General features: G+C 47.5%; 3 protein-coding genes across 4 annotated transcripts in view; 2 read left to right on the forward strand and 1 right to left on the reverse strand.

The window, feature by feature from the left end:
- LOC116828417 (uncharacterized) overlaps positions 1-9322 on the reverse strand; it is a 15771-nt gene extending 6449 nt beyond the window's left edge. The window contains exons 1-4 of the mRNA XM_075062092.1: positions 8927-9322; positions 8497-8623; positions 2497-2610; positions 1501-1614 (exon numbers count right to left, since the gene is read on the reverse strand). Coding sequence (XP_074918193.1) covers positions 1501-1614; positions 2497-2610; positions 8497-8623; positions 8927-9190 — 619 coding nt within the window. The 5' untranslated portion in view covers positions 9191-9322. The remainder of the gene's footprint in view (positions 1-1500; positions 1615-2496; positions 2611-8496; positions 8624-8926) is intronic.
- The window catches only part of LOC116828393 (uncharacterized), a 666188-nt gene that overhangs the window by 621399 nt on the left and 16824 nt on the right, over positions 1-27965 (forward strand). The gene's annotated exons all lie outside the window — the stretch shown is intronic.
- LOC116828423 (zinc finger protein 398-like) lies at positions 12152-27713 on the forward strand. Of its 2 annotated transcripts, none has more exons than XM_075062084.1 (7): positions 12152-12237; positions 13949-14332; positions 17882-18008; positions 21058-21171; positions 21307-21366; positions 21784-21897; positions 24308-27713. In XM_075062084.1, the coding sequence occupies exons 2-7, from the start codon at positions 14003-14005 to the stop codon at positions 25408-25410; spliced, it is 1848 nt and encodes a 615-aa protein (XP_074918185.1). In that variant the 5' UTR covers positions 12152-12237; positions 13949-14002; the 3' UTR covers positions 25411-27713. The 2 variants fall into 2 exon arrangements, with proteins under 2 accessions (XP_074918185.1, XP_074918186.1); XM_075062085.1 differs by having other exon boundaries at positions 12222-12237; positions 24311-27713.

Here is a 27965-nt window from a genome sequence, read left to right on the forward strand (position 1 = left end):
TAAACCAGTCCAGCAAATCAACCTACATGTAAATACAACACAAAGCATATAATAGCCTATGTACTTTGTTTCCTTTTGTACTCACAGACTTTTAGGAGAAACTTTGAAATAAGAGGGAGTTAGAAGAAAAGCTTTTACTCACAGCAGAGGAAACAACAAAAGCCCTGAGTATACAAATTCCCGCCCCTGACTTTTAAACAATCCAGTTCTCTGATTGGTTCTCTGGTCAGGTGTTTTTCCCTTTGTTCACCCTTCACAGGCAAAAGAAAATTAACCCTTACCAATTAACCCTTACCTTACCGATCTACTTATGACAGACCCTATTTTCAGTTGCTTATAAATTTTGCCAAAATTTTAACTGCTAGGGTTGATGTTTTCCATGCCAAGTGTCTACCTCAGGCTGAATTTTAATAGGTTTCAGAATAGCAGCCGTGTTAGTCTGTATCCGCAAAAAGAACAGAAGTATTTGTGGCACCTTAGAGACTACCAAATTTTTTTCACCACGAAAGCTTATGCTGAAATAAATGTTAGTCTCTAAGGTGCCACAAGTACTCCTGAATTTTAATAGAAAGTTTCAGCTAAAAGATTTCAGCCATTTCCAAGAACAAGATTGGGGGAAAACAGTTTTACCCTGATAAAAATAATTCTTACAACCTTTTCATTTTCCTGCATCTCCTTGATTTGGAGCAAGGACTTGCCTTCTGGCATAGGGTCCCACAGGTGTCAGGGTATGCTTATTGCCACCCCCATGAAAATTCACCCACATTTGACCAAATTATAAGCCTCTCATCAGCCACAACCCTAATTCTTCCCCATAGCACAGTCCATCCTGTTCAGTGAATGAGGCAGGGCTCCTGTAGAAAAAAAAACAGTATGTGATCACTTAATTAAAGATTGTATCATATTGCATATGCACAAGGGGGCCACATTTAGATTGCACAGGAAGACAATTCTGGCATTTCTTAACTTTTCAGTGCTTGATTTTGCAATCTTAAATGTTCTTTCAACAGATCTTTTGTGTGTGAAATTTTTATATATATGCACATATCCAAATAATGCACAAAACTGGCTTTCCTTTCCCAGGTTAATGGATCAGTTCTATGCTCCCTGGCACCATCTGTGGGAAAAGACTAATAAAATAAGGCCCGGGTCCAAAAGTCTTATTTAGAAAGAGAGAAATCACAGTAATCATCTGAGCTGCTGATGGCCACCTGGGCCGAAGACACCAAGCAAGGAGGATTAAGGGAGGAAAACTATTTTCTACATCTACCACCTTCTGCACAGGGAAGAGGCAGTCACCAATTCTGCATTCTCAGAAAATGGATGGAAGATGGGAAAGAGAAAATGCCTCAAATCAGTCAGGACTGATTGAAAGCCTGATTGACGTCATGCCAAGTGTTGGGTGTAGATTTGGAGCATGTAGAAAAAGATAAAAGAGCTCACAAAGTTTATTAATCTTTCAATTTCACTCCACATTTGAGTTACTTTACTCTAACTCACCTGTGCAGAGCTCTTTAGGGACTTTTCTGCCCTCCAAATCCTGCTGATCCCCAACACACAACTCTTCCTCTTGTTTAGTAAGTAATAAACCCTCTCCTGTACAAACTGGAGAGTCTGTTCAAAGGAAGAAAAATTCATATTGTTTTTCCAACATAGAGCATATGCTTTAGCAAAGAGTTCATGAGGGATTAGCTCAAGTTACAAAAGGTCTCAATGGTGTTTGTCAAGAGAGTAGGAAAACATGGATAACAAGAGACCAAGGGCCTGATTCACCATTGTGTTACTCCAGTTTTACACCAGGGTAACTCCATTAATGATTCAGACCAATGGTTTGCACACACAAAATGTTACATTGGGGGTTACATTTGCACAAATAAGGAAATAAACATTGAGAGGGAGTTTCAGTTTTACAAACTAGTATGAACACCAGAAATTCAAAGAAAGCTACACTTAAAAACCACAGAGATTTTGGAACATACAGAAAGAGAGTTAAGGTACCTCAAACAGCCTTAACTCTGCCCCCATATTCTTGTCACTCTGTGCACCCTCCATGTAAGCTAGATCTACAAGTCTATGAAGAGTATCATAAGATCACAGCTAAGTTACATGTTAAATCAGGAACCAAGGGAGCCAAATACATTAATCCTCAAATACAGTATTTTGGTATCCAGTGTCCATAGCTGGAACACCTTTGATCACCTCCACTTTTGTTTGGCAAAGAAGATATAATTGCAAGGGTTTTGAGGATTTTACATGCCCAGTTGCAAGAAGCTCAACTACCATGGACAGTAAAGAGTTGTATGATTTCAAGCCTTCTGGCTTAGTTAGAGGTGGGAAAGTGGACACATGCCAAGAGTCAGGCTGATCATGCAAAGCTGGTCACAGCCACAACTATGGAGAGATCAATCTCTCTCCACAAAAAGAGTTCAAAAGTCTTGCTGGATTTCCAGCATTTTACTGTATTACGTGTGTGAGTTCTTCTGACATATCAGTCACCTGCGCTGGGGTCTGTAGGAAATTCTCTCTTTTCTGCATCTCCTTGATCCCTGACACTTAGCTCCTCCCCTCGTTCAATCCGGGATAGGATGTCAGGTTTGGAAACAACATAGTCTGTTAGCAGAAAAAGATATTAAGGGATAGTATATGGTAATAGGCTAAATTTGCATGAGTCTGTCCTCCCACAGTATGTATGTATATCACTGCATTCTACTGGACGGGCATATCTTTTGAGGGCTGCAGCCACCACAAAATGATTTAGGAGTGGGGGGAAGGAAACAACTTCTGCTACTGCTTCCTCCCCTCCAGTTCCATCTTATCTCCTCCATGGCAGCAGCCACATTTACATTCCATCCAATAGAGGCTCGTAATGCATGTATTAGCCACAAGAGTCAGAGGATATAACAGAGATATTTAATCATTTGTAAGCCTGACCCATGACAGGTGACTAGGGACAGGAATGAAAGACAAGCCTCTTACCAGCACAGCAGCATGTCACAACCCTACTAATCCATGTATCCTTCAGGAGTAGCAGTTAGTGCTCTATCAACTTCCATTAAAGATTTTGAGTTATTTTAGTTCATCCCACTGCTAGAGGCTACAACAGAAGCAAAAGTGTTACTGAAGGCATTGTAGGGAAAAATGCCAGGTGCTATGAAGTTCTGAGTCAGAGACAGTACGCTGTCTGATGCGGCCCTCTAGGCGGCCTCACACAGTGGATAAGGAATTACTCCTACATAGATGCGCTCCATTAGCTCAAGAGGTAGAGGACTGTGTCTCTACAGCTAAAGTAGCAGGGTCCCAGTCCCAGCAATTTGGGGATACGAGAGATTTATAAAGCAATTGTTTCAGTTGCCAGCTGCTCATTAATTTGTTATAGACAGAGGTGTGTGTGCCCCTTCTGGAAGGGTGCCAGAGATCTCCACACACAGACAGATTTATGCATAGCACAAGTGAACGGTTAAAATCCATGTGCATTTTATATAACAACCTGGTCTATGCATTGTGCCAGTTCTTTTTCAGACCCAAAGTCCAGAGTATGGTCAAGAGACCAGAGGCCTAGCAAACAGTGATCAGCTAAGGGAAAGCTGGGGTAAATAGATAATCTTGTTTTGCTAAAATAGGCCTTGTCAGCAAATTGCCAGGTGCTGGAACTGCCTACCTCGTCACTTTCCCCCGCCCATGGAAAATCTATATAGTCCATTGTAATCAATTGATTGGCAGTGTCTCTGAGCCTAATAAGCAAGGTGACACTCCGCCAATGTTGTGTGTAATAAACTCCTATGCTTGGCCTCTACACGGTGTGGATTTATGTCCTTCAACAAGTATTAATCCACCTGCTAGCTATGTAGGTTCTCACACTGTTCCCACCACTTCAGTATCCATGCACCTTGTAAATCTGCACAAAGTCCAGGTCCCATAAGAGGCCAAGGTCAAGCCAAGAAAAAGCACAATGCTTATTAAACAAGTGTTATCTAAAATCGAGATTGTAAATATACAAGTCAGGAACAATCAAAATTATGATTTCCAAATAAAACAAATAAAATCCACTGCTATCTACATACTACATACTACACAGACCACAGTGAGAGATCATGCCATACTCTGTCAAAGAAACTGAGGAACCACCTGATCAGCATCCTATACAGCAAACAGGAAAACATCAAAAAAGAGCTCTCCAACCTGGAGACTCTCATTAATAACCAAACTTCCATAAAAACGGATTTCACTAAAATAAGACAGGAGATCTACATTACTCACTTCACCTCTCTACAAAGAAGAAAAAAAGACTGTTAAGCTAATCGGAAAACTCCTGCCTGCCCGACATGGGGCCACACCTGTGGTACCCTTAAACCACCCTAGCAATAATCGTCAAATCTGGATCCAACTACACACTCAGCCCAGAGGAAAGAGTCTTCCTATCTCGCGGGACTCTCTTTCTGCGCCTGGCCACCCCCACCAACCTATACAGTTCTGTGGCAATCTGGAAAGCCTACTTTCGCCGTCTTACGACTCAAAGAATACTTCCAGGACAACCACTGAACCAGTGCACTTGTTACACAGGTACCCTCCCACCAACCAGCATCAAGTAGAAAGAATCTCACATGGACTCTTCCTGAGGATCGAAATGAGCAGCCTGCGACCTATACACTGAATGCTTCCGCGACTGTTCGCACAGGCAGAAATCGTTGGAAAAAACAACACCGCTTGCCTCATACACCTAACGTCGTGCAGAACGCAGTGCCATCCACGCCTCAGAAACCACCCTGACATTTATTCATCAAAGAGGCTGATAAAGAGGCTTGCGTTTCATCATTTTTAACAGGTCTGACTACCAAAAGGAGGCTGCAGAACACTCTCCCAATACCAATTCTACAGGCCACTTCCCTCGGATCCCACTGAGAATACACTAAGGAAAACTGCACCATCGTACTCAGGACACTCCTACACTAACACCGGAACTAATCAACATACCCTTAGAGCCCCGACCAGTGTTATTCTCTATCGACTACTCCAAGATCCACAAACTTGGAAAATCCTTGGACGCCCCATCATCTCAGGCATTGGCACTCTCACTGAAGGCTGTCTGGATATGTGGACTTCTCTACTCAAGGACCCTATGCACCAAGCACTCCAAGCTATCGGGTCCGTGACACCACTGATTTCCTGAGGAAACTACAATGCATTGGTCACCTCCAGAAAACACCATCCTAGCCCCATGGGATGTAGGGTTCTCTACACAAAACATCCCACACAACAGATGGATACAAGCTGTCAGAACAGTCTCCCTGATGAATGCCACAGCACAACTGGCTGCTGAGCTCTGTGCCTTTATTACTCACACACAAACTATTTCAAATTGATGACAATATATATCTCCAGATCAGTGGCACTGCATGGAATGGCACCCGCGTGGCCCTGTCATAAGTATGCCAATAAGGTTATGGCTAACTGGTTATATTTCTTTTTCAGCTGTAAAGGGGGCACAAGACGAAAAACTCTACCTGACCTACAGAGTGACATCTTCATCAGCTGTTAACTGGATTCATCGGTTTAAGTTCAGGGGTGGGAAATAATGACAAATAATTAAAAAATCGGGGCAAACACTTGGAATGTAGAGTCTCGGGCATAGCCAGATGGATTTGTAAAGAACAAGTTTTTTCTAACGTCATCTTATCTGCAAAGTTTCTTTGATAGGACACCGATCTGTGAAGTACAAAGGAGAAGCGGTCAAAGTGTACACCTGACGGCATAAGATTGATACAGTTCTTGTATTACATCCTATTGTTGATTTAGCAAATGGACGGTTTAGATCGGCTCATCTTTAAGTGCAGACTGTTTTCTTATTTTCTGGATAAGCGTACTCAGAGCCTAGTATGATTAATGGTCTCCCCAATCCTGCTGGAAAGTATAACATTGTTTTGTACAGGGCTTTGGACTTTTCTCGTAAAGGTTTTTCCATGAACACTGTTGGAGTTTCTTTTCCTAGTATGCGCTTAGGGAATTTGAGATATAGCCGGCTAGTGGCTATTTCTATTGCTTTCCAGGGACAGAGTCAGGCTAATCGAGGAAATGATCTGGACAAATTGTAAGAATCAGCTCTGTTCTCTGTGAAAACAGAGAAGTTTTTCTAGTTACAAATCAAAGTGTTCTGCACTAGAATAACAATCGGAGGGGGACATCATACCTTGTGTAGCTAGACTGTCTAGTGATAGCTGTGCAAAAGGATGCATCGTCATGCCTCGACCACAGCTTAATCATGCCTTCTACCGTGTTGTACTTTCCCAAAGAGGAAGTCTAGCTTCGCATCGGATGCATAACCCAGTTGTTGTAAGGGGGGGACAGCTGGAGAAAAGAGAGGGAGAGCCCAGGGCTCTGCCCTGTTGGGTCCCCATCAGGGGAGTATTGCGGTGACTCGGGGGGGGCTAGACCCATTGCAATAAGCCGTGAGAAATTGTAAAGCGCAGAGAAAATATCAACAAGCAGGATATGAGTCTTGGGGAGTATGACTACTATGAGCTAAACACCCCAGATTGTTGGCTGCTAAATTTAGTCTGGGACAGAGAGGACTTTAGGGGCATGCCCACAATATGCAGGTATGTTTATGGCTGACCTTCAGAGAGGACATACGCTTCTTCAGCTCTCGCTCCAAATCATAGAACATGAAGCAGCTTAAACGCTGCTATCTATGCTACTCTAGTGACATAGGATCAAGTCTTTCTCGTCATCTGGTAGTTACGCACTGTGGTGATTCATAGAGTTTGAATTCTGCGCTCTGGAAAAATTCACTCAACCAGTTTATTAGACAAATGTTATGGCCAGATAGTCTAGACCTCTAGACCTGCCATACGCCGTTCATGACTCGAGACCTCTGGAGTTCGACTTCCATCCTAAGTCTATGAATCTATGAATCTAACCCATGGAGTGAGTCACTCTCGAACATTCCACTCACTATATCAACAGGATCCATGCCTGATCTTAGGTTCAGCTGTGACCTATTTGCTGACTCGCAGCTGTCCATCGCTGCGATCGTAGATCACTACGATGCTAAAATTGATGGTCACATTAACACCACCCTAATCGAAACCTACGACCGCTGATGCCACCTTCTTGCCTCCAGCTTCCATCCCGGCACTCATCCTATCCATTGTCTACCTGCCAAGCACTGAGGTACAAACCAAATCTGCTCTAACCCCTCAGACAAGACCAACACGCTACCAATCTCCCACATGCTTCTTCAACCTTGAACAGCAGATCGACCCGCAGCGAATAGAAATGACAGCACATCAACAGTGCCAGGACTTACCCAGAATTCGCCTCTACTGCAAGAACAACTGCAAAGAAAGATTGCAACGATGACTCCATTGCCATCATATACATGTCCCACCATCTAACAACCCCTCCTGAGTGTCGCATGATCATAGGGATCTACAACCCATCCTTGGACAATATCCCACACTTTCAGGCAGCCTTGGGGGTGCAGGCAATCCTCGCCCACAAGACAACCCTGGCCAACCTGAAACGTTATTCTCACCAGCAACTGCCCACCCACACCATAGTAACTCCAGCTCAGGAACCAATCCATGCAACAAACCTCGTTGCCAACTCTGTCCACATATCTACACCGCGACACATCACAGGACCTAACCAGATCAGCCACACCATCACCGGTTCATTCACCTGCACAATCACCAATGTAATATACGCCATCATATGCCGAGCAATGCCCTGCTCTGCTATGTACATTGGCCAAACTGGACAGTCTCTACGGAAAAGGATAATGGACACAATCAGACTTAGGAATGGCAATATACAAAAACTTGTAGGAGAACACTTTTCAACCTCCCTGGCCACACTATAGCAGACCTTAAGGTGGCCCATCCTGCAGCAAAAAAACTTCAGGACCAGACTTCAAAGAGAACTGCTGAGCTTCAGTTCATCTGCAAATTTGACACCATCAGCTCAGGATTAAACAAAGACTGTGAATGGCTTGCCAACTACAGACAGTTTCTCCTCTCTTGGTTTTCACACCTCAGCTGCTAGAAGAGGGCCTCATCCTCCCTGATTGAACTAACCTCGTTATCTCTAGCTTGCTTGCTAGCATATATATACCTGCCCCTGGAAATTTCCACTACATGCATCTGATGAAGTGGGTATTCACCCACGAAAGCTCATGCTCCAAAACGTCTGTTATTTTATAAGGTGCCACAGGACTCTCTGCTGCTTTTACAGATCCAGACTAACACGGCTACCCCTCTGATACCAAATAAAACAGTCATTTGAATGCATAAACATGGAGATAAATGCAGCATGTGCACATTCCACACTGCAGAGCTGGTGTTTTAAACTCTACAGTGTTAAAAACTGAATGGATTGGAATGCCACATGTCATGCAGACAGCAAAGGGAATTGAGACGCTATCACCAAGTTTCCACTAACTAGAAGGCCCAACCACCAGAAATCAAAGGATAAGAGCAAAAGAGCAAAACGGATCTTTACCCAGTGACATCAGCATCTCATAGTTGCTCTTCATCACATTCTTGTAAAGTTCCTTCTGCCATTCGTCTAAATTCCCCCATTCCTGCTCATTGAAATAGACTGAGATGTCATCAAATGTTACTGGCACCTGGAATCACAAATGTCACACATTCAATGCCTTCTGTTGTGATCACATTCTGAGGCTTGCTTCCTTTTATCTTCCATTAAAAAGACTTCCCTCACTTTTGTTTCCTTTGAAATAAAGAACTAAACATATTTAATTGTGAACTAGCACATCACAAGCAGCCAGATCAGTTCCCTTCTTCTAAGCCATTTTATTAATGGTGAATTAAAGGGCCAATATACCAAGTTCTGAAAAAAAACAACCCACTTCAATAGTTCATGGCCAGGCTTTGTAACTACTCTTCATCATTAGCTGGGATATTGTTACCTTGGGAACCTCCCCCTTAGTCCCTGGGGGGAGCCTCAAGATCCAGAAGTTCCTGTTCTTCAGCAGGTTCTCCATGTTCTCCAGCCTCCTCTGCAGCAGCCCGTACTCCTGGATCAGAGTTCCCAGAGCAGCCAACTTACTCTCCAGCTGGTTTCCAAACTCCACCATTGTCTTCTCACAGTCTATTAGTTTCTTCTCAGACATCCCTGTTCTCCCTTCCAGATTCAGCAAACATGCAGCATGAGAATCAACCCTCCTTTCCATGTCTTGAACAGCAGCCACAACAGTCAGGGAAATCTCTGCACTCTGCAGTCGCGTCTCTCTCAGCGAAGTTTGTTTGAGGCTGGTGGGGGGATGCAAAAGTGTTGAGTGCTGGGATTCTAGGTCCCATTTTGGAGCCTGTTAGCAAGGACAGAAATTGGAAGTGGGGCATGTGACACTGATACACCTGGCAGTCTCCTTTCCCCATCTTGTCAAATGTTTGTCTAGCACCCTAGCACCATGCAGCTCCAACTGCGGGTCCAGAGAAGAGCAACAAGAATGATTAAAGGTCTTGAGAACATGACCTATGAAGGAAGGCTGAAAGAATTGGGTTTGTTTAGTTTGGAAACGAAAAGACTGAGAGGGGACATTACAGCAGTTTTCAGGTATCTAAAAGGGTGTCATAAGGAAGGAGGAGGAAATTTGCTCATCTTAGCCTCTAAGGATAGAACAAGAAGAAATGGGCTTAAACTGCAGCAAGGGAGGTTTAGGTTGGACATTAGGAAAAAGTTCCTAACTGTCAGGGTGGTTGGACACTGGAATAAATTGCCTAGGGAGGTTGTGGAATCTCCATCTCTGGAGATATTTAAGAGTAGGTTAGATAAATGTCTATCTGGGATGGTCTAGACAGTATTTGGTCCTGCCATGAGGGCAGGGGACTGGACTCGATGACCTCTTGAGGTCCCTTCCAATCCTAGAGTCTGTGAATCTGTGGAATGAAGGCACTAGGGTTTTACTGTAATTTAAATAAAAATAATATGGAAATGAGAGTCAGGCTACCTTCTTCCCCAGTCATGTACTACGACCAGTAATGAGTATTCAGAAAAGCAACTTTTACCCTTATGGCTATTTTGGCTTTAAATTATGCCCTCTTTGACACACCTATAACCCCCACTGCCTTCAGCAGGTTTTCACAGGTATGAATGAATGAAACATAAACAAGTCTGTTGTTGCCACACAAGAAACAGAATCCAGCAAGCTGACAGGAGCAAAAAGCAGGAACCATTTATTTTTGTCCTTTGAACATGCAGCTGTGGTTTTGAGCAGATCCCTGGAATATGATGGTGCAAGGCAAAAAGATGCAGCTAACAGTGCAGGGGACCAGGCGAAATGTGCAGGGAAAGGAGATGGGAGAGCCCAAGGCTGCTTGCCAGCTAAGCACTGCACACTCACTAGTGGGATTGTTTGGGTGGCACAGGGGTGGGTGGGTTCATGAGGCCATGGTGTTGTTAAAATATGCTCCACATCAGGAGCCTATGAGAGTGCAGCGGCGGGGTGGGGGGGGGTGTCAGTCCCTGCAGCTTGGGGAGCAGCAAAGCCCTGGTCCCTGCTCCCCGGACCATCAGCAAATGGCCCCGCACAAGCTGGAGATGGCCCCAGAGTCTGAGGGCATGGCTACACTTGCAGATATAGAGTGCTGTGAGTTAAACCAGCCTTCGGAGAGCACTGTAGGGAGAGCACTGCAGTGTGTCCCCACTGACAGCTGACGGCGCACTGGCGTGGCCACATTTGCAGCTGTGCATGATGGGCAGCTATTCCAGCATGCAAGTGACTGCAACATGCTTTTCAAATGGGGGGATGGGGTGGAGTGTGACAGGGAGCGTGTTGTGTGTATGTGCAGGGAGCGAGAGCAGGTTTGCGGGGGGGGGCGCTGAGAACATGCTATCATGCTGGCTTGTAAGTTCAGACACCAGTGGACCTCCCCCCAGCATTCCACACTAGTGCCTTGCATGCCAGCTGGAGCTTTGAAAGGGCATTTCCGCATTCCTACAGGCGTTCACAACAAAGACAAGAGTGGCCACTTGACCTGAGGGGATTATGGGGCATTTCCAGAGGCTGATCAGAGCACAGTAATGCAACACCTCCTCCACACTGACAGCCAGCATCTTGTAGCCAAGGCACAGCAAAGCTTAGCCCTCTGGCCAAGGTGGAGAACCAGCAGCGCTGTGGCCAGAGTCAGAGCGCTCTACATGCCTTGCCAGGGTGGATGGGGAGTGAGCTCGGGCCCCGCGGCTGCTTTACTGAGCACTAACTCGCAAGTGCAGCCAAGCTGAGCAACACAAACCGGATCAGTTCGGGCTCCGCCCCCGCCCAGCCGGGCAGCCCCGCGCTCCCCGCGGCCCGGCTCCCGGGGCCCAGCCCCCGCTCGGAGAAGCTCCGGGGCCCCAGGTCTCACCCTGCTCCGGGCCCTACCTGGCAGCGGCCCGTCGCAGGCCCCCCAGTCGGGGGGCGGGCTTCTCCAGCGGCACCCGGCCCGGCGAACCTCCGCTACCCTGCTCCGGGCTGGCAGATCCCGCTGCCGGCTGGCAGAGCGAGCCGCGCCTGGCTACCGAGCGTCTCCGCACGACAAACCACGCGCAAGCACCGTCGCTTCCACCCTCCAGGCCCCGCCCACGCCCAGGCCCCGCCCTTGGCGGCTGCGTCAGCCGGTGGCACGGCTGAGCCTTCCGGGCCAGTCCCGGGGGCTGTTGCGCGCAGCACGCGGGACTGTCCCGAGCCGGGCGATCCCCGCCGCGGGGTCGGGCCGTGTGTGAGACCCTTGGGACCGCTCCTCCGCCGGGCGGGGCAGGCTGCTGATACTTCAGCGCGGCTAGTCCCGCCCAGCAGTGCCGCCCCAGCAGCGCAGCCGGTGCTGGGTGGGCCGGTCGGGGGTGGCGCTGGCGAGGGAGCGGTGCGGCAGCAGAGCAGGCGCTCAGGCACGAAGCCCCTAAACGTGGGCAGATGCCGGGAACGCGCCAGGAGCCGCCGGAAGTGTGGCCCAGTCGGGTGGGGGCAGAACGCAGACCCCTAAGCCGCCTCGGATGGAGCGGGGACAGACGTGCGCTTGGCGGCCTGCCCCCTGCAGGCGGCGCTGTTCTCAGTCGGGGCGCTGGCTCCCGGCATGCACTATGCCTGCCCGCATGGCCGCGCGCCAGCGCGCCCGCCTAAGTGAGGCGGGTGTCGGACCCTGCCAGCCCCGGAGCGGGAGCGAGTCGGCCGCCGGGCACACGCTGGAAGAAGCCCCGCCCGCCCGACTGGGGGGGGCTCAATGGCCGAGCGGGCCGCTGCAGGTAGGGCCCGGAGCAGGGGGAGCCTCGGGCCCCGGAGCTTCTCTCCCGCCGGGCTGGGCCTCGGACCGGGCCGCGGGGAGCGCGGGGCTGCCCGGCCGGGCGGGGGCTGAGCCCCGAGGTCCCGGGGAGGAAGGTGGCTCCGGCTGGGAGCAGCGATCGGGGCTTTGGTGCAGGGACCGACCCCCCCCCCCGTGCTGGGCGCAAATACCCTAAGCCGCGTTGTGCCAGATACCGCCCGGGACTTGCCTTTCACGCGGGAACACAGAGGCTCTCGGGAGACTGTTCCTGAGCAGCCCCGGAGCTTCCTCTGGGCTCCGCGCTCGGTCCTGTTGCCCTGGGCGGTCAGCGAGTGTCCCGGGCTGTGCTCTGGGCTCCCCTGGGCAGCAGTAAATCGCAGGCCCCGGTCAGAGCTTTACAATCCAAGGGACTGCTGCCCCCCCCCCCCCCGAGTCCTGGTGAAGACTGTGCAGCTCCCTGGGGTGCAAGAGTGGGTTCAGGTGTAGGCTTGGAACCTAATGTTTAGACTTGACTAGTGAGTGTAACGAGGAGAAGGGAATGGATATGGGGCTCTGAAGAAGAAATAATCTCACAGCAGTATGATTATCGGTCAGCCAGTCAGGCCCTGATCCTGCACACTGGTCCTTGGTGATGGCCTTCTGCTTTCACCCGCAGTCCTGTTGATTTCGGTGGGGCATTGCACAGGGTTCTCCCACACAGAGCAGCCTGCAGGATTTGGGTATTGGATATACACATATTCTGGTGGTTCAGTTAAGTTTTTTTTATTTTTTCATAAAATGTATTACTATGGTTGAGTTGCTTTTTGTGGGCGTATGAAAGAAGTGAGTCTTAAGGAGAGGGTTGAATGAAGTGTGTGTTGCAGCTTGGCAGACAAGAATTGGTCAGGCCAGAATATTGTAAATACAGAAAATAGCAGAATTGCTGTAATGAATTTAGAAAATCAGTAGCAGCTCTGTTGATGTAAGCTGGGGGTCAAGTCCCAGACCAATGTATTATAAACCTCTAAACATTACTTCTAGTGAAAATGTTAACAGACCTTTTAACTATTCTGTCCAGACTAGAATTGCAGAGTGCTCACATTATCCTATATGAAATTCCATCCCAAATCTTGTTTTGAGGTTCAGACAGACCCAAAGCCTCAAATCAAATCTCAGTAGCAACCAGAGTTTTCTTGGCTCTGTTGCAAACTGACCCAGGTGTGTTAGCAAGGCTTATGAACCTTAATGGTGCACATCATCTGAGTTTCCACTTTGTAATAATCCTAGCACAGATGGGTTGGTGGGGGAGGGGGGGGAGGTTATTACAATAATGACCAAAGGCCCCAACCAAGATCAGCACTTCAATGTGCTCAGCCTTCACAAACCCATAGCAGAAGACTGTCGTTGCTCCAAATAGCTTCCCATGTAGACAAGAAGCAAGAACAGAAAGGTGAAATTGCACATCACGTATTATAGCGCAGATCAGTGGCAGAGGTGGGAATAGAACACAGGTCTCCTAACTTCCAGTCCATTAGATCGCATTGGGGTTTTGTTGGGATTGTTTTGCAAAACTCTAAATTTGACCGTATTAAAAACAAAGATCTCATCGCAAGAAGGTTTGAGCAGCGTGTAGCACGTGTTCTGCTTTTGTTTGTTTCTCTTTGCTAGAGGGCAATGTGAACCTAGCTCTCTTTAATTTTTGTCCTTGGAAACAGGCATCAGAATGGGATACAGAGGTACAAGCTCCCCTCATCCCAGATGTAAGTTTTATGAAAGAAACCCAGCTGCAGACTGCAGCTATTTCCTTGTGGACTGTGGTAGCTGCTGTTCAAGCTGTGGAGAGGAAAGTGGAGGCTCATGCTATGCGATTGCTGAATTTGGAGCGGAGATCAGGGGCAGCTGAGAAGAAATTTGTGGACTGCGAGAAAACAGTGGTAGAGTTTGGTAACCAATTGGAAAGTAAGTGGGCTGTGCTGGGAACTCTGATCCAGGAGTACGGGCTGCTGCAGAGAAAACTGGAGAACATGGAGAACCTGCTGAAGAACAGGAACTTCTGGATCCTAAGAATTCCCCCCGCTAGTAAAGGAGAGGACCCAAAGGTAACAGTAACCCATCTAATACTTTAGTGTAAAACTAATGTGTGCTGTATCAGAGAAGTTTTTATATCCCTATAAATCGCCACTGTAAAATAGTGTGGCTGGAGGGAGCGGTCTGATTGGCTGCTAGCTGTGTTACTTATTAAGCAAGTACTTGAACCACAAGATGTGTGAAAGCAATTACAAAATGTATACCCATTTTGCATTGCCCTACTCCAGTGTATCCTGCAGAATGAGCATTCTGCTGCAGTCCAGAAAACCGTTCAATATCAAAAAAAGGAAGAAATCTATTTTAAAAAAACAACAAAAAACAATAAATTTCATATAAAAATCCCCATGTTAAAATAATATTATGCTTCCAAAGTGAAACACTTAATTTTGGAAATGCCAAAATCCGTTGCTCCCCTAAACTTAACTCTTCTGCTTGGTCCGTATGCATTACGGTGCTGTCCCTAGGTATGCATGATTACATTTTATTTTTTCCCATGGGACCCTGGACCCTTGCCTGACACAATAAAAGTTGGGCACTATCTAGTGCAGTGTTTATCCCAGACTTTATCATGCCATGACCCGCATTGGGTTCATCTCTGTTAATGCGACATGCCCCCGCCCCCAATAATTAGCATTCGGGGTGGATTTGCACAAACAAAAACTCCATTTTAACAGCCTATTTGAAAACTACTGGTGAGTTGCCAGGCCCAGATTAACCAATGCATACTCACACGAGGCCTTGACCACTGGACCATAATAAGGGATGGGCAACTGGCAGCCCGGGCGGGGGGCACATGAAGCCTGCCAGCTCATTTTATTTAGCCCACCACCCTGTGTGCAGAAAGGGGAGGGCTCTGCCCCCTTCGCCTTCCTCATCTCACCAGTTGCTCCTATGTGGCCTCCATGTGTGGCTTGTGACCACCTGCTGGCCATTAAAGGCATGCTGTCCCTACTGCTATGAGAGCTTTCTATTGCTCTGGTAGCAGATGGTGCTGCCTAGCTGCTCTGAGAGCTATTTACTTCGAAGCTCTTTCATTTCATAGGCTACACTTGCAAATGTAACCTTTTAACAAAGCTTTTTGGGTGGGATGTTGGATGCTTGCAAATTTTAGATGCCTTTTTCAAAGTATCTTCGACCAGCTGAGTAATGCTGCTTTCCAGGATAAGTGCATGGCTTAAAACTGTAAGGTTTTTAATTTAATTGAATTTTGTTATTTTTAAAACGAGAGAACTAAACCAGAATCTCCAAATGGAAGTCTCCCAAACTTTAAGAAATGCAAGCTATAGATCTGACTTTCTGGGTCGGGACCATCTAAACAATTTCTATTTAAGTTTAAAAAATATATTTTGCTGAAATAGGTACATTAACCAAGCAAAGGATGGATGACAATGAATACAATGTGCTATTAGTCATAATGATCCATGGCCAGACATTCATCTGTTTTAAAATAAATATTTCAATGGGGAGAAAATCTAGTCAGTCTGTTTTTATACGGATCACTTGATCATTACCTGTTCTGTTCACTCCCTCTGGGGCACCTGGCACTGTCAGCAGGCAGGACACCGGGCTAGATGGACCTTTGGTCTGACCCAGTAGGGCCGTTCTTATTTTACTTTTATTATAATTTATAGCTTTCTACATTGTTTATAAAAGGTAATGGTCATGTTGCTTTCTTTAGAGGCATGTCACTTTCTACAGGGCCGGTTTCTATTGTCTCATAGACTTTAAGGTCAGAAGGGACCATTATGATCATCTAGTCTGACCTGCTGCACAACGGAGGCCGCAGAATCTCATGTCAAACTGGAATGACTTCACTGACTACTTCAGATTCTTCTGCAAGTGAAAGCAGGATCTGGCCCAAAGTCCCATACTATGTTTGGAGTGGCTTCCAGCCTACAGCTTTTACCGGTTATCTTTCCACAAACTCCTACTAAGCCTGGTGTTTTGAGCTGTACCTTGTTGCAGTTCAGAATCTGCGAACAGTGGAATAATACTTGATTCTAGAACATATTATTAAAAATAGGGAAAAATTGCCATGTGGAGTTAGTCACCTCTTGGTCCATAGCCTCTCCAGCACTCCAGAACCCGAGTGACCCAAGTTAAATAGCATAGTTATGAGTAACGGGTTTCTGGGAGATCAGAATAGATGCACAGTGAAGTAATTTTACTGAGAGGAGCTTGGATTCCGGGGTGGTGTGTGGTATAAATACTCAAAAGACAAATGTTTGTACAGCGCAAGGGTTCTCAAACTGGGGGTTGGGACCCCTCAGGGGGATCGCAAGGTTATTACATGGGGGGTCGCAAGCTGTCTGCATCCACCCCAAAACCCGTTTTTCATCCAGCATTTGTATGTTAAATATATAAACAAGTGTTTTAATGTATAAGGGGGGTTGCACTTGCTTGCTATGTGAAAGGGGTCACCAGTACAAAAGTTTGAGAACCACTGCTATAGTGCATGCAATGTTCTTCAGTATTGGATAAAACAAAGTAGATTTTTGACATGCAGCGATGTCAGCACTAGGGAGCTGGTTAACAAGCAGAAGTGAAAGGCATTTTTAAATAATACCTTAAACCAGGTGTGGGCAAACTTTTTTCTTGGTCTGAGGGCTACATCGGGGTTTCAAAAATGTATGGAGGGCCAGGTAGGGAAGGCTGTGCCTCCCCAAACAGCCTGGCCTCCGACCCCTCCCACTTCCCGACCCATCTAACTCCCCCCTGCTCCTTATCCCTTCACCACCACCACCACCACCCTGGGACCCCCCACTCCCTGATTTCCCCCAACCCCTATCCACACCCCTATCCCCTGACAGGTCCCCTGGGACTCCTACGCCTATCCAATCTCCCCTGACTGTGCCCCCTCCCACACTTTTGCCCTATCCAACTGTCCCCTGACTTCCCCCTGAGGCCCCCCGCCCCTTTACCATGCCAGAGCCAGCCACACCACTGCACTGCCCAGTTGGGAGCTCAGGGACTGACAGGACAGTCCCGTGGGCCAAATGTGGCCTCTGGGCTGTAGTTTGCCCACCTCTGCCTTAAACTGTCACTTAATCTATACAAATCCTCTTGAAATCAAAGGCTATAACTATACGCTGCTGACTTCTAAAATGCTTTGTCTAATTTTTTTAATATGGCAAATCAACTTTAAAGTTTCTGTGGGACTATTATTTAAAATGTTTTCCATATAAACATGACTAATCCACTCCCTCTTCCTCCCAACTCACAGTGCCATTGTCGCTCATACTGTATCTGATCTGGAGAGACCACCTCTAAGGGTGAGCAAGTAGTTCACTCTCCAAGCCCATTCCAGTCTCAACGCAGAGACTTCTAGCAAGGCCATCATTTGGTGCCAGTTTTCATGGTGGTTATTCTGGTGTGGACACCTGTTGCCTGGACATGGGATGGAGACCCACCTGCTTACATACTGACCATTGGGCAGTCATCCCAAAGCTAAATTTCTGCAGTTTCCAACCCATTTCTCTGTTATACAAGGTGAAAGGATAGATGGTGTCAGGAGGTGATAGCAGCAGAAGGTACTGAGTGTGTGACACTTGTGATTTCAGGTCCCAATGGCGTTTGATGATGTCTCAATCCAAATTCCCCGGGAGAAGTGGGAGAATTTGGAAGAGTGGCAGAAAGAGCTTTACAAGAATGTGATGAAGGGCAACTATGAGTCTTTGATCTCACTAGGTAAAGAGCAGTTTACACTTATTGGGGGCTTTGCAATCTGACTTGATGAATTTCTTCTATTTCATGGCTGTTCTCGACTTCCTCTAATTTCTGGTGGATCAGCACCTATCTCAGACCCTGTGTGATAGACCAGCCCCACAAATCTTCCCACTTTAGAGAGATTTCAAAATGTAAACGGGATTCCTGATCCCTCCACCTTCTGAGTTTTCTGGTACCGAGTTAATTGTGTTTATGTAAGCTCAGGCCATGTCCAGAAACCTGACCTATTTGTTGTGTGAAGGTGTTGCAAGATCTTCTGCATTAATGGCTGTCTCAAGGCTTCTGCCCAAGTTATACTAGAAACACACATTTCAAAAATAAGGACTTTACAAAAGGTTCACACAGAACCCTGAGCCACCTGATATTGGTGAGGATTGAGGTGCTGTTAATTTATGCAAACCTGAGAGTGCCAGCAAGATGTGAGGATGTGATTACTAGGTCCTTTCTCTGGAAACCATCCCTTAGTACAGACTGTCTTTCTGATTATTGACCTGTCTTGAATCCCCCATTCTATGATGAGGATTATAGCAAGGCAACTCGGGCAGTATCTGGAGGAGCCAAGGAAGTCTGAACACAGGCAACTTTGTTTTAGACTGGCTCCTTAGTCGGTGATCTCTTCCTGGCAAGGAATGAAGATCCAAGTAACTAGACTGATTCTTTTAGATCTCTCGGATACCTTTGATACCGCCAACCTCATGGTGTTCTGGACATGTCTGCATATCTTGCTGTGCAGATTGACAGCTGCTCATGAATGGCAGCAGCGTTTCTCTCAAGAGACGATGATGAGCTTTGGAGAAGTGCCCAACACGTTTAGAGACCTGCCACTTCCTTGATGTCCTGTAGCAGGGGTCGGCAACTACAGCATGTGTGCCAGTGGTGGCACGCAAGCCGATTTTTAATGGCATGCTGAGATCTTGGCCGCTGGCCCTGCTCAGCCCACTGCCGGCCTGGGTGAAGGGAACCCCAGGCCGGGAGCGGGCTGAGCGGAGCCAGTAGCTGAGACCCCGCCTGGCAGGAGCTAGCAGCCGGAACCCCAGACTGGCAGCGGGCTGAGTGGGGCCCCGGCCTTGCTCAGCCCATTGCCAGCCCAGGGTCCCGGCTGCTGGTCCCACTCAGCCCGCTGCTGGCCTGGATGGATGGAACCCTGGGCTGGCAGCGGGCTGAGCGGAGCCGGTGGCTGAGACCCCAGCTGGCAGGAGCCAGCAGCCGGAACCCCAGACTGGCAGCGGGCTGAGTGGGGCCCCGGCCTTGCTCAGCCCGCTGCCAGCCCAGGGTCCCGGCTGCCGGTCCCATTCAGCCCGCTGCTGGCCTGGATGGATGGAACCCTGGGCTGGCAGCGGGCTGAGTGGGGCCAGCGGCTGCAACCCCAGCTGGCAGGAGCTGGCGGCCAGAACTCCAGACCGGCAGCGGGCTGAGCCGCTCAGCCTGGTACCACTCTGGGCTTCCGGCCTCTGGCCCCACTCAGCCCACCGCTGCTCTGAGATTCTGGCTGCTGGCCTCTTGCCAGCCGAGGTCCCAGCTGCCGGGACCCTGGCTGGCAAAGGGCCAGCAATTGAAACCTAGAAGAGAGAGTGAGGCGGAGCATGCACGCTCGGAGCCGGCCGATGCTGGGGCGCTCCGCTGCGGCTGGAGGCACGGCGCGTGGTGCGCTCTCAGCTGGGATCCTGCTGGCTGCCAGAGGTCTCCTGCAGGCTGGCGCTGGCAGCCCTGTGCACTGGACTAAGCAGCAGGCAGTCAGGCAAGTGAAAGGGGCTGGCGGGAGGTGCGGTGGAGGTGTCCGTGTCCCAGCCTGTCCTGCTGCCCCTCTCTCGCCACTGTGGCTGGATACCAAGGCACTACAGGCGTGTGCCGGCCCTGCGGCGTGCATGGTCCCTCGGGGGGAAGGGAGCGGCAGGCCAGGGGGTCTTCTGCCGCTGCTCCCCATTTGCCTGCAGATGCAGTGCCCCCACACAGCTGGCCCACAGCTCCCCTGGCAGGAACAGGAACAGCCTAGGACAGGGACCCATCCAGGTAACCTGTCTGCAACCGGGACTGTCCCAGGCCAGCCCCAAGCCCTGCCCCCCCAGGACTTCCCCCCTACACACTCCAACCCCCTGAACCCCTCATGCCACCCAGCCCTGACTCCTGCATCCCCTATGCTCCCAGTTCTAACTCCTGCATCATCCACATCCCAACCCCCTGCCCTGACAGCTCTCCCCTGCACCCTCACATTCCCAGCCCCTGAGCTCCTCCCCCCGAGGGGGGTTGCAATATGACAGTTCCTGTAGGAAATGTAAGTTACTTTCACCCCTGCTGGAACCTCAGACCAGCAGCGGACTGAGCGGAGCCGGCGGTGGGCTGAGCGGCTCATCCTGCTGCTGATCTGGGGTTCTGGCTACCGGCCCCGCTCAGCCCATTGCCAGCCTGGGGTACCTGCAGTTAGCCCAGGGCTCTGCTCCTGGCCTCGACCCAGTGCTCTTCAGTCACCCCCTGCCTTAGCCCACACTGGAAAACTCAGCAAGGAAAAGGGAGGGCAAGGATCACACTAAACTGACAAGATCTGCACTTTAATTTTATTTTAAAAGAAGTTTCTTAAATATTTTAAAAACCTTATTTATTTTAAATACAATAATAGCTTATTTATATAATATAGATTTATAGAGAGAGACCGTCTCAAAACGTTAAAATGTATTACCAACACACGAAACCTTAAATTACTGTCAACTTAGCACACCACTTCTGAAAGGTTGCCTACCCCATCCCACAGGTTGCCTCTATTCTCCAGCAGCACAGGAAAGCCCATCAGTCTGTGTTTTGGGTCTGTGTGAGGGAACCCCCCCATCCTGCATGGAGCTCCCATTTTCCAGCAGACATTTGTTCTTCTGCATGATCTTCGTTCACCATTGCTTACATCTGTGCAGATTACCTGTCTCTTCCAGAGAGGCAAGGAGGTTGGCTTAAAACCAGGAGAACCCCTTTAAAACTAAAATCAGGACTTACTATATCCTCAATCCCTCTTTCCCCTGAACAGATCATGCCATTTCCAAGCCTGATATTTTATCACGGATTGAACAAGGGGAGGAGCTCTGTGTTGGGGAGACGCAGAACTTGGAAGTGCAAGAGATCCCTACAGAGTCTACCACAGGTGAGTAACAGACTGAAATGGAAAAGTGAGTGCAGTTAAAAGCAGGGAATTCCACCAAAGAATAGAAATATATGAGGAAAAACCACATGAGCTTGATAAGTTTTTTTTTAATTTACAGTTTTCTTATCTTTGCAGATGTCATTCATGACTTTCCACCTGCCCCAGGAACTTCTATCTCTACCGGTCCCAGCACAGGTAATACAAAAAATCTACTTGCAACCCTGAATGCATTTAATGTCAAGAATCCTGCTCATGTAGTCACAGCTTAAATTTCTGTGAGCAGGTTCTGATTATCCTGCTCTTGCACCAGTCTCTCCTTGTTCTGGCTCTTCAGAGAATTCGGATCATCTGACTTATTCACCTCATATTTTTTAATTTCCATTTTAACGTGTACACCCCCTCAGAATGTGCATCTCTTCCAGCAAAGAAACAGTCAAATTCACCAGTGCTTTATGCTAATGCAACTCTCCTTTGAAGTCAGTGGAGTTGTGCCAGTTTGCTCCAACTGGATACTTGATCCATTGTGTTGGTTTCAGATCAGCTCTCAAATACTGAATAACATGTTCAGTGGATTATAGCTAAGCTGTGATGTCACCCTTTTTCTCTGAACAGAATCTCCAATTTCTACCACGGACATTATGTCATGGATTAAACAAGAAGAGGAGCAGAGCATACGGGCTCAAGAGAATGCTAAGGAACGAGAAACGCATAGAAGTACCTGCACCAGTGAGTACAAGAGTGAAATAACTGAGGAACAGTGAGTAAATTGCCTGAGAGTTACTTTCCTGAGGCGACTAGTCCTCTGGATTTGTTGGGAGGCCCAGGCAGTGCCATCTCTCTGTGCGTTTGGGGTTTATAGTGCCATCCTGGAGGGAGGACATTCTCTGTGGATGCAGCTCCAATGGAAAGACAGACGCAGGGCTTTGCTAATGAGTCAGAGGTGAAGGGGCAGCTGTTAGACTTCCTGAGAGGTGCAGATGGAGAATCCACTTGGGAAAGTTTTCAGCAGCTGTGTGGGCTAGGAACCCTAGTTGCCCAAACATAGAGACTGGGGATATGAATCATTTTTCCTCTCCTCCTGGAAAGAGGGCCCATCTCTTATGACTGATCTCCACAGAACTGAACTTGGTCTTCAGTTTCTTTGTCAGCAAGAATGGCCCAAAAGGCAGAGTCTGGTGTAGAGAACCAGAAGGCAACAGACTGCAGTATGACTGACTTCCTCCAGTGTTGGGATCGAGGGGCCTGTAACATTCAGTTTTTATTTTATTTAAATTTTAAAGGTGTTTTATTGCTAAACGAACCAGTAGTTGCCCATTCAGTATTCATCCATGCTCCACACAGTGAATACCAGCTAATACCACTTGGCTAGATAAAATGAATATTAATACTTACACGATTTTTTGACAGCACTTGTAAATCTCTTGTAAGCCTATTAATTCTTCTACAGTTGGGAATATTGTTTTTCCTCTCTCCATAACAGTGAAAGCTTCACTCCGCTCCATAAGAGGTTTTTATTCCTATATATAAAACTTTCTGTAAACAGATAAGTCCTGATCCTGCCCTGAACTCTGCACAGTTCTCCATCTGTGCAGAACATCTTGCAGGATTGGGGCTTAAAACACTAATCACGTGTACGTAGAAAGCTGGTTCCATACAGCACAAGGCTCTTATGTGACTCTGATTTCTGGGTAGAAGTCCACAATTTCTCTTTGGAAACATTATAGGGAATGATCTTGTATTTTGAAAAGCACTAGGAAATCAGAGTGACTGTCCCCTTTTATCTTGGTGTGCTGAATGCAGATCTAGATTCATGTATTCTAGCTCCTTAGTTCCAAAGCTTTGGATTTAGACTTTTCATAGAAGTGAAACTCATCACAAAAGAACTCAGCTCAAAATTTCTTCTTGGTGTAATGCACTAGGAAGAAAGTGGAAGATTTTCACTCAGCTTCTGTCCCGCACTAGTTGTATGATCATGCAGTAGATAAGGTTTAGGGCCAGCTGCATTGTTATTTTGGTGGAAAATGATGGGACATGACAAGAATGATTCTTAGAGCTCCACTTTTGACTAGTTAGTCTAGAGGCCAGTTTGGGGTGAGAAGCTAGCCCAATGGAGAACTCTCTGTAAATAGCTGGATATAGATAACTACCTAAACAGGAGTGGGCAAACTTTTTGGCCCAAAGGCTACATCTGGGTGGGGAAATTGTATGCAGGGCCATGAATGTAGGGCTGGGGCAGGGGGTTGGGGTGTGGGAGGGGGTGCAGTGTGCAGGTTGTGGTGCAGGAGGGTGTGCAGGGTGTAGGAGGGGGCTCAGGCCAGGGGATTGGGGTGCAGCAGGGGGTGCGGAGTGTGGGAGGGGGCTCAGGGATGTAGGAGGGGGTGTGGACTGTGGAGGGGGTTGGGGTGCAGGAGGTGTGTGGCAGGGTGCTCAAGATGGGTTTAAGGGCAGGGGGTTGGGGTGGAGGAGGGGTGCGGGCTCTGGCCCGGCACTGCTTACCTCCAGCACCTCTGGGGTGGCAGTGGCATGCAGTGGGGCTAAGGCAGGCACCCCACGCTACTCCCAGAAGTGGCCAGCATGTCCGGCAGGGGTTCCTGGGGTCGGGGTGGGGGTTAGTGGCTCTACCACATGCTGCCCTGTCTGTGAGTACCATCCCCGAAGCTCCCATTGGCTGTAGTTCCCTGTTCCTGGCCAATGGGGGCTGTGAGGGGCGGTGCCTGCAGGCAAGGGCAGTGCATGGAGCCCTCTAACACCACCCCCGCCCCCCTCCAGGGACCACAGGGACATGATGCCAACTGCTTCTGGGAGCAGCGTGGGGCCAGGGCAGGCAGGGAGCCTGCTTTAGCCCTGCTGCACCATGGGCTGGGAATCCCGCGAGCCGAAGTGAAAGCCTTGACAGGCTGTAGTTTGCCCTTCCCTGTCCTAGTACCTACAGACTGAGAGTAAAATCTTTCTTACCTGGCACTGTCTCAACAGATCATTCCTAGCACATTTGTAGCATGTGCAGAAGAGAAATCTGACTTCATGGGATTCCATTATGAATTAGAAATCTCCAATTTTGAGGGGTTTCTTTATTCCAAAGTGATGCATAAGTAATATAAGGATTATCTCTCCCCCCATTCTCCCCCCGGCCCCCCAGCAGATGATAGGATCTTGGTCAAACATGAAGAGCGTCCTGAGGAGAGAGGTCCTGTGACCCAGGAACTGCCTGTGACCTTATCAGGAAGATCAGAAGCGTGCATTTTCCAGGTAGCCAGCTGTGAAAATCAGCCCAACTCAAACATGCAGCTCATCTCAAACACAACCCCTACAGCGAACAATCTGGGGGAATCCACTCAAGGTGAAACAGAGTTTGGTCAGTTTCCAAACATCGCTGCCCAACAGGGAAGCCAACTGGGAGAAAGACCATATTTGTGCAGTGAATGTGGGAGGTGCTTCAGCCGGAAAGATATCTTCATATCACATCAGAGAACCCACACAGCCGAGAAACCCTATTCCTGCTCTGAGTGCGGAAAAAAGTTTGCCCAGCAATCCAACCTGAACAACCACTTCCGGCTCCACACAGGTGAGAGGCTTTATGTGTGTTCACAGTGCGGGAAGAGCTTCATCCACCAGTCCAGGCTCACCTACCACTATAGAGTCCACACGGGAGAGCGGCCCTACATGTGCACAGAGTGCGGGAAGGGCTTCACCGAGCAATCCAAATTAACAAACCACTATCGAATCCATACAGGCGAGAGGCCACACACCTGTGCCGAGTGTGGGAAGAGCTTCAGTCTGAAGATAAGCCTTATAATTCACCAGAGAAACCACGCCAAGGAAAGGCCTTATGAATGCACTGAATGCGGCTTAAACTTCAATTGTCACTCAGGGCTCATCAGGCACCAGATGATTCACACGGGGGAGCGACCCTATAAATGCACAGACTGTGGGAAAGGCTTCATGCGGAAGGAGCATCTTCTGAACCACCAGCGACTGCACACGGGAGAGAGACCCTACCAATGTACGGTATGCGGGAAAAGCTTCATTCGGAAGCATCATCTTCTGAAACATCAGCGGATCCACACTGGGGAGCGGCCCTACCAGTGCGCTGAGTGTGGCAAAAGCTTTAGGTATAAACAGTCGCTCAAAGATCACCTGAGAATTCATAGTGCAGAGCAGGGGCAGCCGGAAATTTCTCAGGGCCTTTTGCAGGAAATAGAAACTGGGCTCCTTGATGTTAAAATAGAAAATACATGGTAGCATGATTTTAAGTAGTCAGTTGCGTAATAAAAGTACATCAGCTCCTGCAAATTGGAAGAGGATGTTATCACATTATAAAGGTAAGGAAAAGCAGACGTTCAAACTTCCCTCTCTTAGAGGAGCACACTCATGAGCTTCTAAACCCATGAGCCCTTGAGAAGAAAGGATGCTCAGTGTGCTCATGTGAACTGTACAAAGGGGAAGAGAAGGCATGAACCTTGGCTTTATGTCTGTCAAACTCATTATTGAGATTATTTTTACCTTAGTGTTGGTCTAACTCCTGTTTGAAGATCTTCCCGGTTAAAGCTTACCTTGCTGTGTACGTCAGTCTGTTATACACACAAACATACACACTGTATAAAAATTTTTTGAATCATTAATTTGAGCAGTCAGTGCTTTTCTTTAGTTCTTGGACTTTATTTTAGGGAAAACAGGAACAAGAGGTTAAATGTGACCCAGGTGAGAACTTTTTTTAAAAATAATAATAATCACTTGTTTTAAAAACCAATACCGTTAGGATCCTGCAGTGTTTTACAGATTAAATGCTTTCCAAAAGAGCCTCATCAACATGAACCATGTCTTGGAAAACTTGAGTGATCACTTCTGAGAATTCACTGATTTAAAAAAAAATATGCAGCAGAGTTCATGTAGTTTTTATAAGATAGTCAAGTGTTGTTTGCATGCATAACACTGCCAATATTAAGTGTAAGACCACTGTTTATAAACCAAGCATTTATTACTTCGTGAATTTATTAAGTGTTGGGTTTTCTTTCTCTCAAAAAAGACAAGATTTTTGCAATTCCTCAATATTTAAAAGTCTAGTGACTGGAAACAAAAGTGGGATTTCTGTACATATGGGAAACGGGAGAACTACATAAAAAATTATCAGAACTTTTGTTTTAAAGATTTATTTTTCTCCCCCAGCTATGCCACTGAAATAACGTTGTAGTACTGTGATCACTCCATTAATGAACACCTTTCCATACTAGAATATTAGTGTCCCTACAGCCTGTAAATGGCATTGTTTGTACACAGATTCCAGGAAGAACATTTTTCTTTGGCTGGTAGGGAATGTAATTCTTCTGAGGCACTTTGTTCTCCATGGTTTAAACATTGATGGACAGAGGATACTGTGGGTCTGTGCTTCTGTATAGGTCTTTATTACATGGCTTAGTCACATGTGCAAAGTGTTAGCGCCAAATTAAGGCTCTGATCACTTAACTTCTTGAGACTGAACAGACTGCTCACCTGCATCACACCCTGCTGAAGACAAAGAGGCTCTGTGTGGACACAAGTGCCCACATGCAGGAAGTTGCAGGATTGGGGCCTAAATTTGACTGTATATGCACCAAGGCCTTGATCCAGTTTCCCTTGAAGCAATGAGTTTTTTCCATTGGCTTCAGTGGGCTTTGTGGCAGGCTGTCAGTGTGCTAAAATATAGAAAACTCAGCACAAGGACCAAGAAGACCCTGCAATTGTGAAATTTAGTATAGTAGTTGGGGCTTGTTTGGGGAGGAGATGTTCTGATTTTTGCTTTGCTGCTGTTTTTAGGCTTCCTAGTTATCCTGTAAAGAGCCAAACTCCTGGGGGAAAAAATCTCTGCAAAAGTAAGATAAATATCTTCCACCATGCTTAGGAGCCAGGTCTTCAATCTCTGAATCAGAACAAAAATTTGTGAGGGGGAGACATTGAAAACTCAGTATTTTTTTTCATTTACATGAATTGCAGCTGGCTGCTGATAGTGTTAGCATCAGAGCAGTGCATGCCCCTGTGGACTTAACACGAAGCTACTGCAGTGCATTCAGGTCAAGAACATCTTTGTAAAGATTATAGTATATGCTAGATGGAGGAGAATATTGACCTGAGGCTTCAGAGCTGAGCACTGTTCAGTCCTCTCAGCATTTTGGCCTGTTATTGGTAGTTTGAGTAAACAGGAATAACTCTGCAGTTACAGGCGCTATGTTCCACCAGTAGTCAGTATGGCAACAGTTTTTCCCCTTTTTTCTAACCTCACCTCACATGATCAAGTACAGTATATCCATTCCTGTTTACTGCTATTCTCAGTCTGCTCTTGAAAATAGATGAGGATGCAGAGAATACCTCTCAGTAGCCTGCAGTGTAATCATCCTTTGAGATGTAGTCAATGCCATTGTGTTAATTTAAATCACTGTGAACGCATCCATACAACCTTTTATGTAAAGTCTCTGCTTTTGTATACACTGCCTGCACTTGAATAATTTTAACGTCTTTGGCGTGAAAGCTTGTGTGTTAACTTTTATGGACCAATAAATGGTACTACCTGATGTATCCTGTTTGCTGTGTTTTAACATGTTGTAGCAGACATTTTGTCACTCTGATGTAACACAGGAGGTCATCTGCAGCATGAGCGTTGTCCCAAGATGGATGGACTCTCCTGCAGCTAAAATCCTCTTCCTAGCAGCCTCTTTCTTGTCATCACCTCTCCTTTCTTCCCATCTTGTGAGTGCTGGAGCTGGTCAATGGAGTTTACTGGGTCAGTCAATGGCAAGCTGCTAAATGGAAGAGAAAAAATGTGC

Source organism: Chelonoidis abingdonii, chromosome 2 (genome assembly GCF_003597395.2).
Source record: "Chelonoidis abingdonii isolate Lonesome George chromosome 2, CheloAbing_2.0, whole genome shotgun sequence".
Lineage (NCBI taxonomy): Eukaryota > Metazoa > Chordata > Testudines > Testudinidae > Chelonoidis > Chelonoidis abingdonii.

Excerpts from the sequence above, each read along its gene's own strand:
- LOC116828423 (XM_075062084.1), top strand. The coding sequence starts at position 14,003 with ATGAAAGAAACCCAGCTGCAGACTGCAGCTATTTCCTTGTGGACTGTG. Across the intron at positions 21,367-21,783 it reads CTCTACCGGTCCCAGCACAG|AATCTCCAATTTCTACCACG; the intron begins GTAATACAAAAA and ends TTCTCTGAACAG. Across the intron at positions 21,898-24,307 it reads GCATAGAAGTACCTGCACCA|CAGATGATAGGATCTTGGTC; the intron begins GTGAGTACAAGA and ends CCGGCCCCCCAG.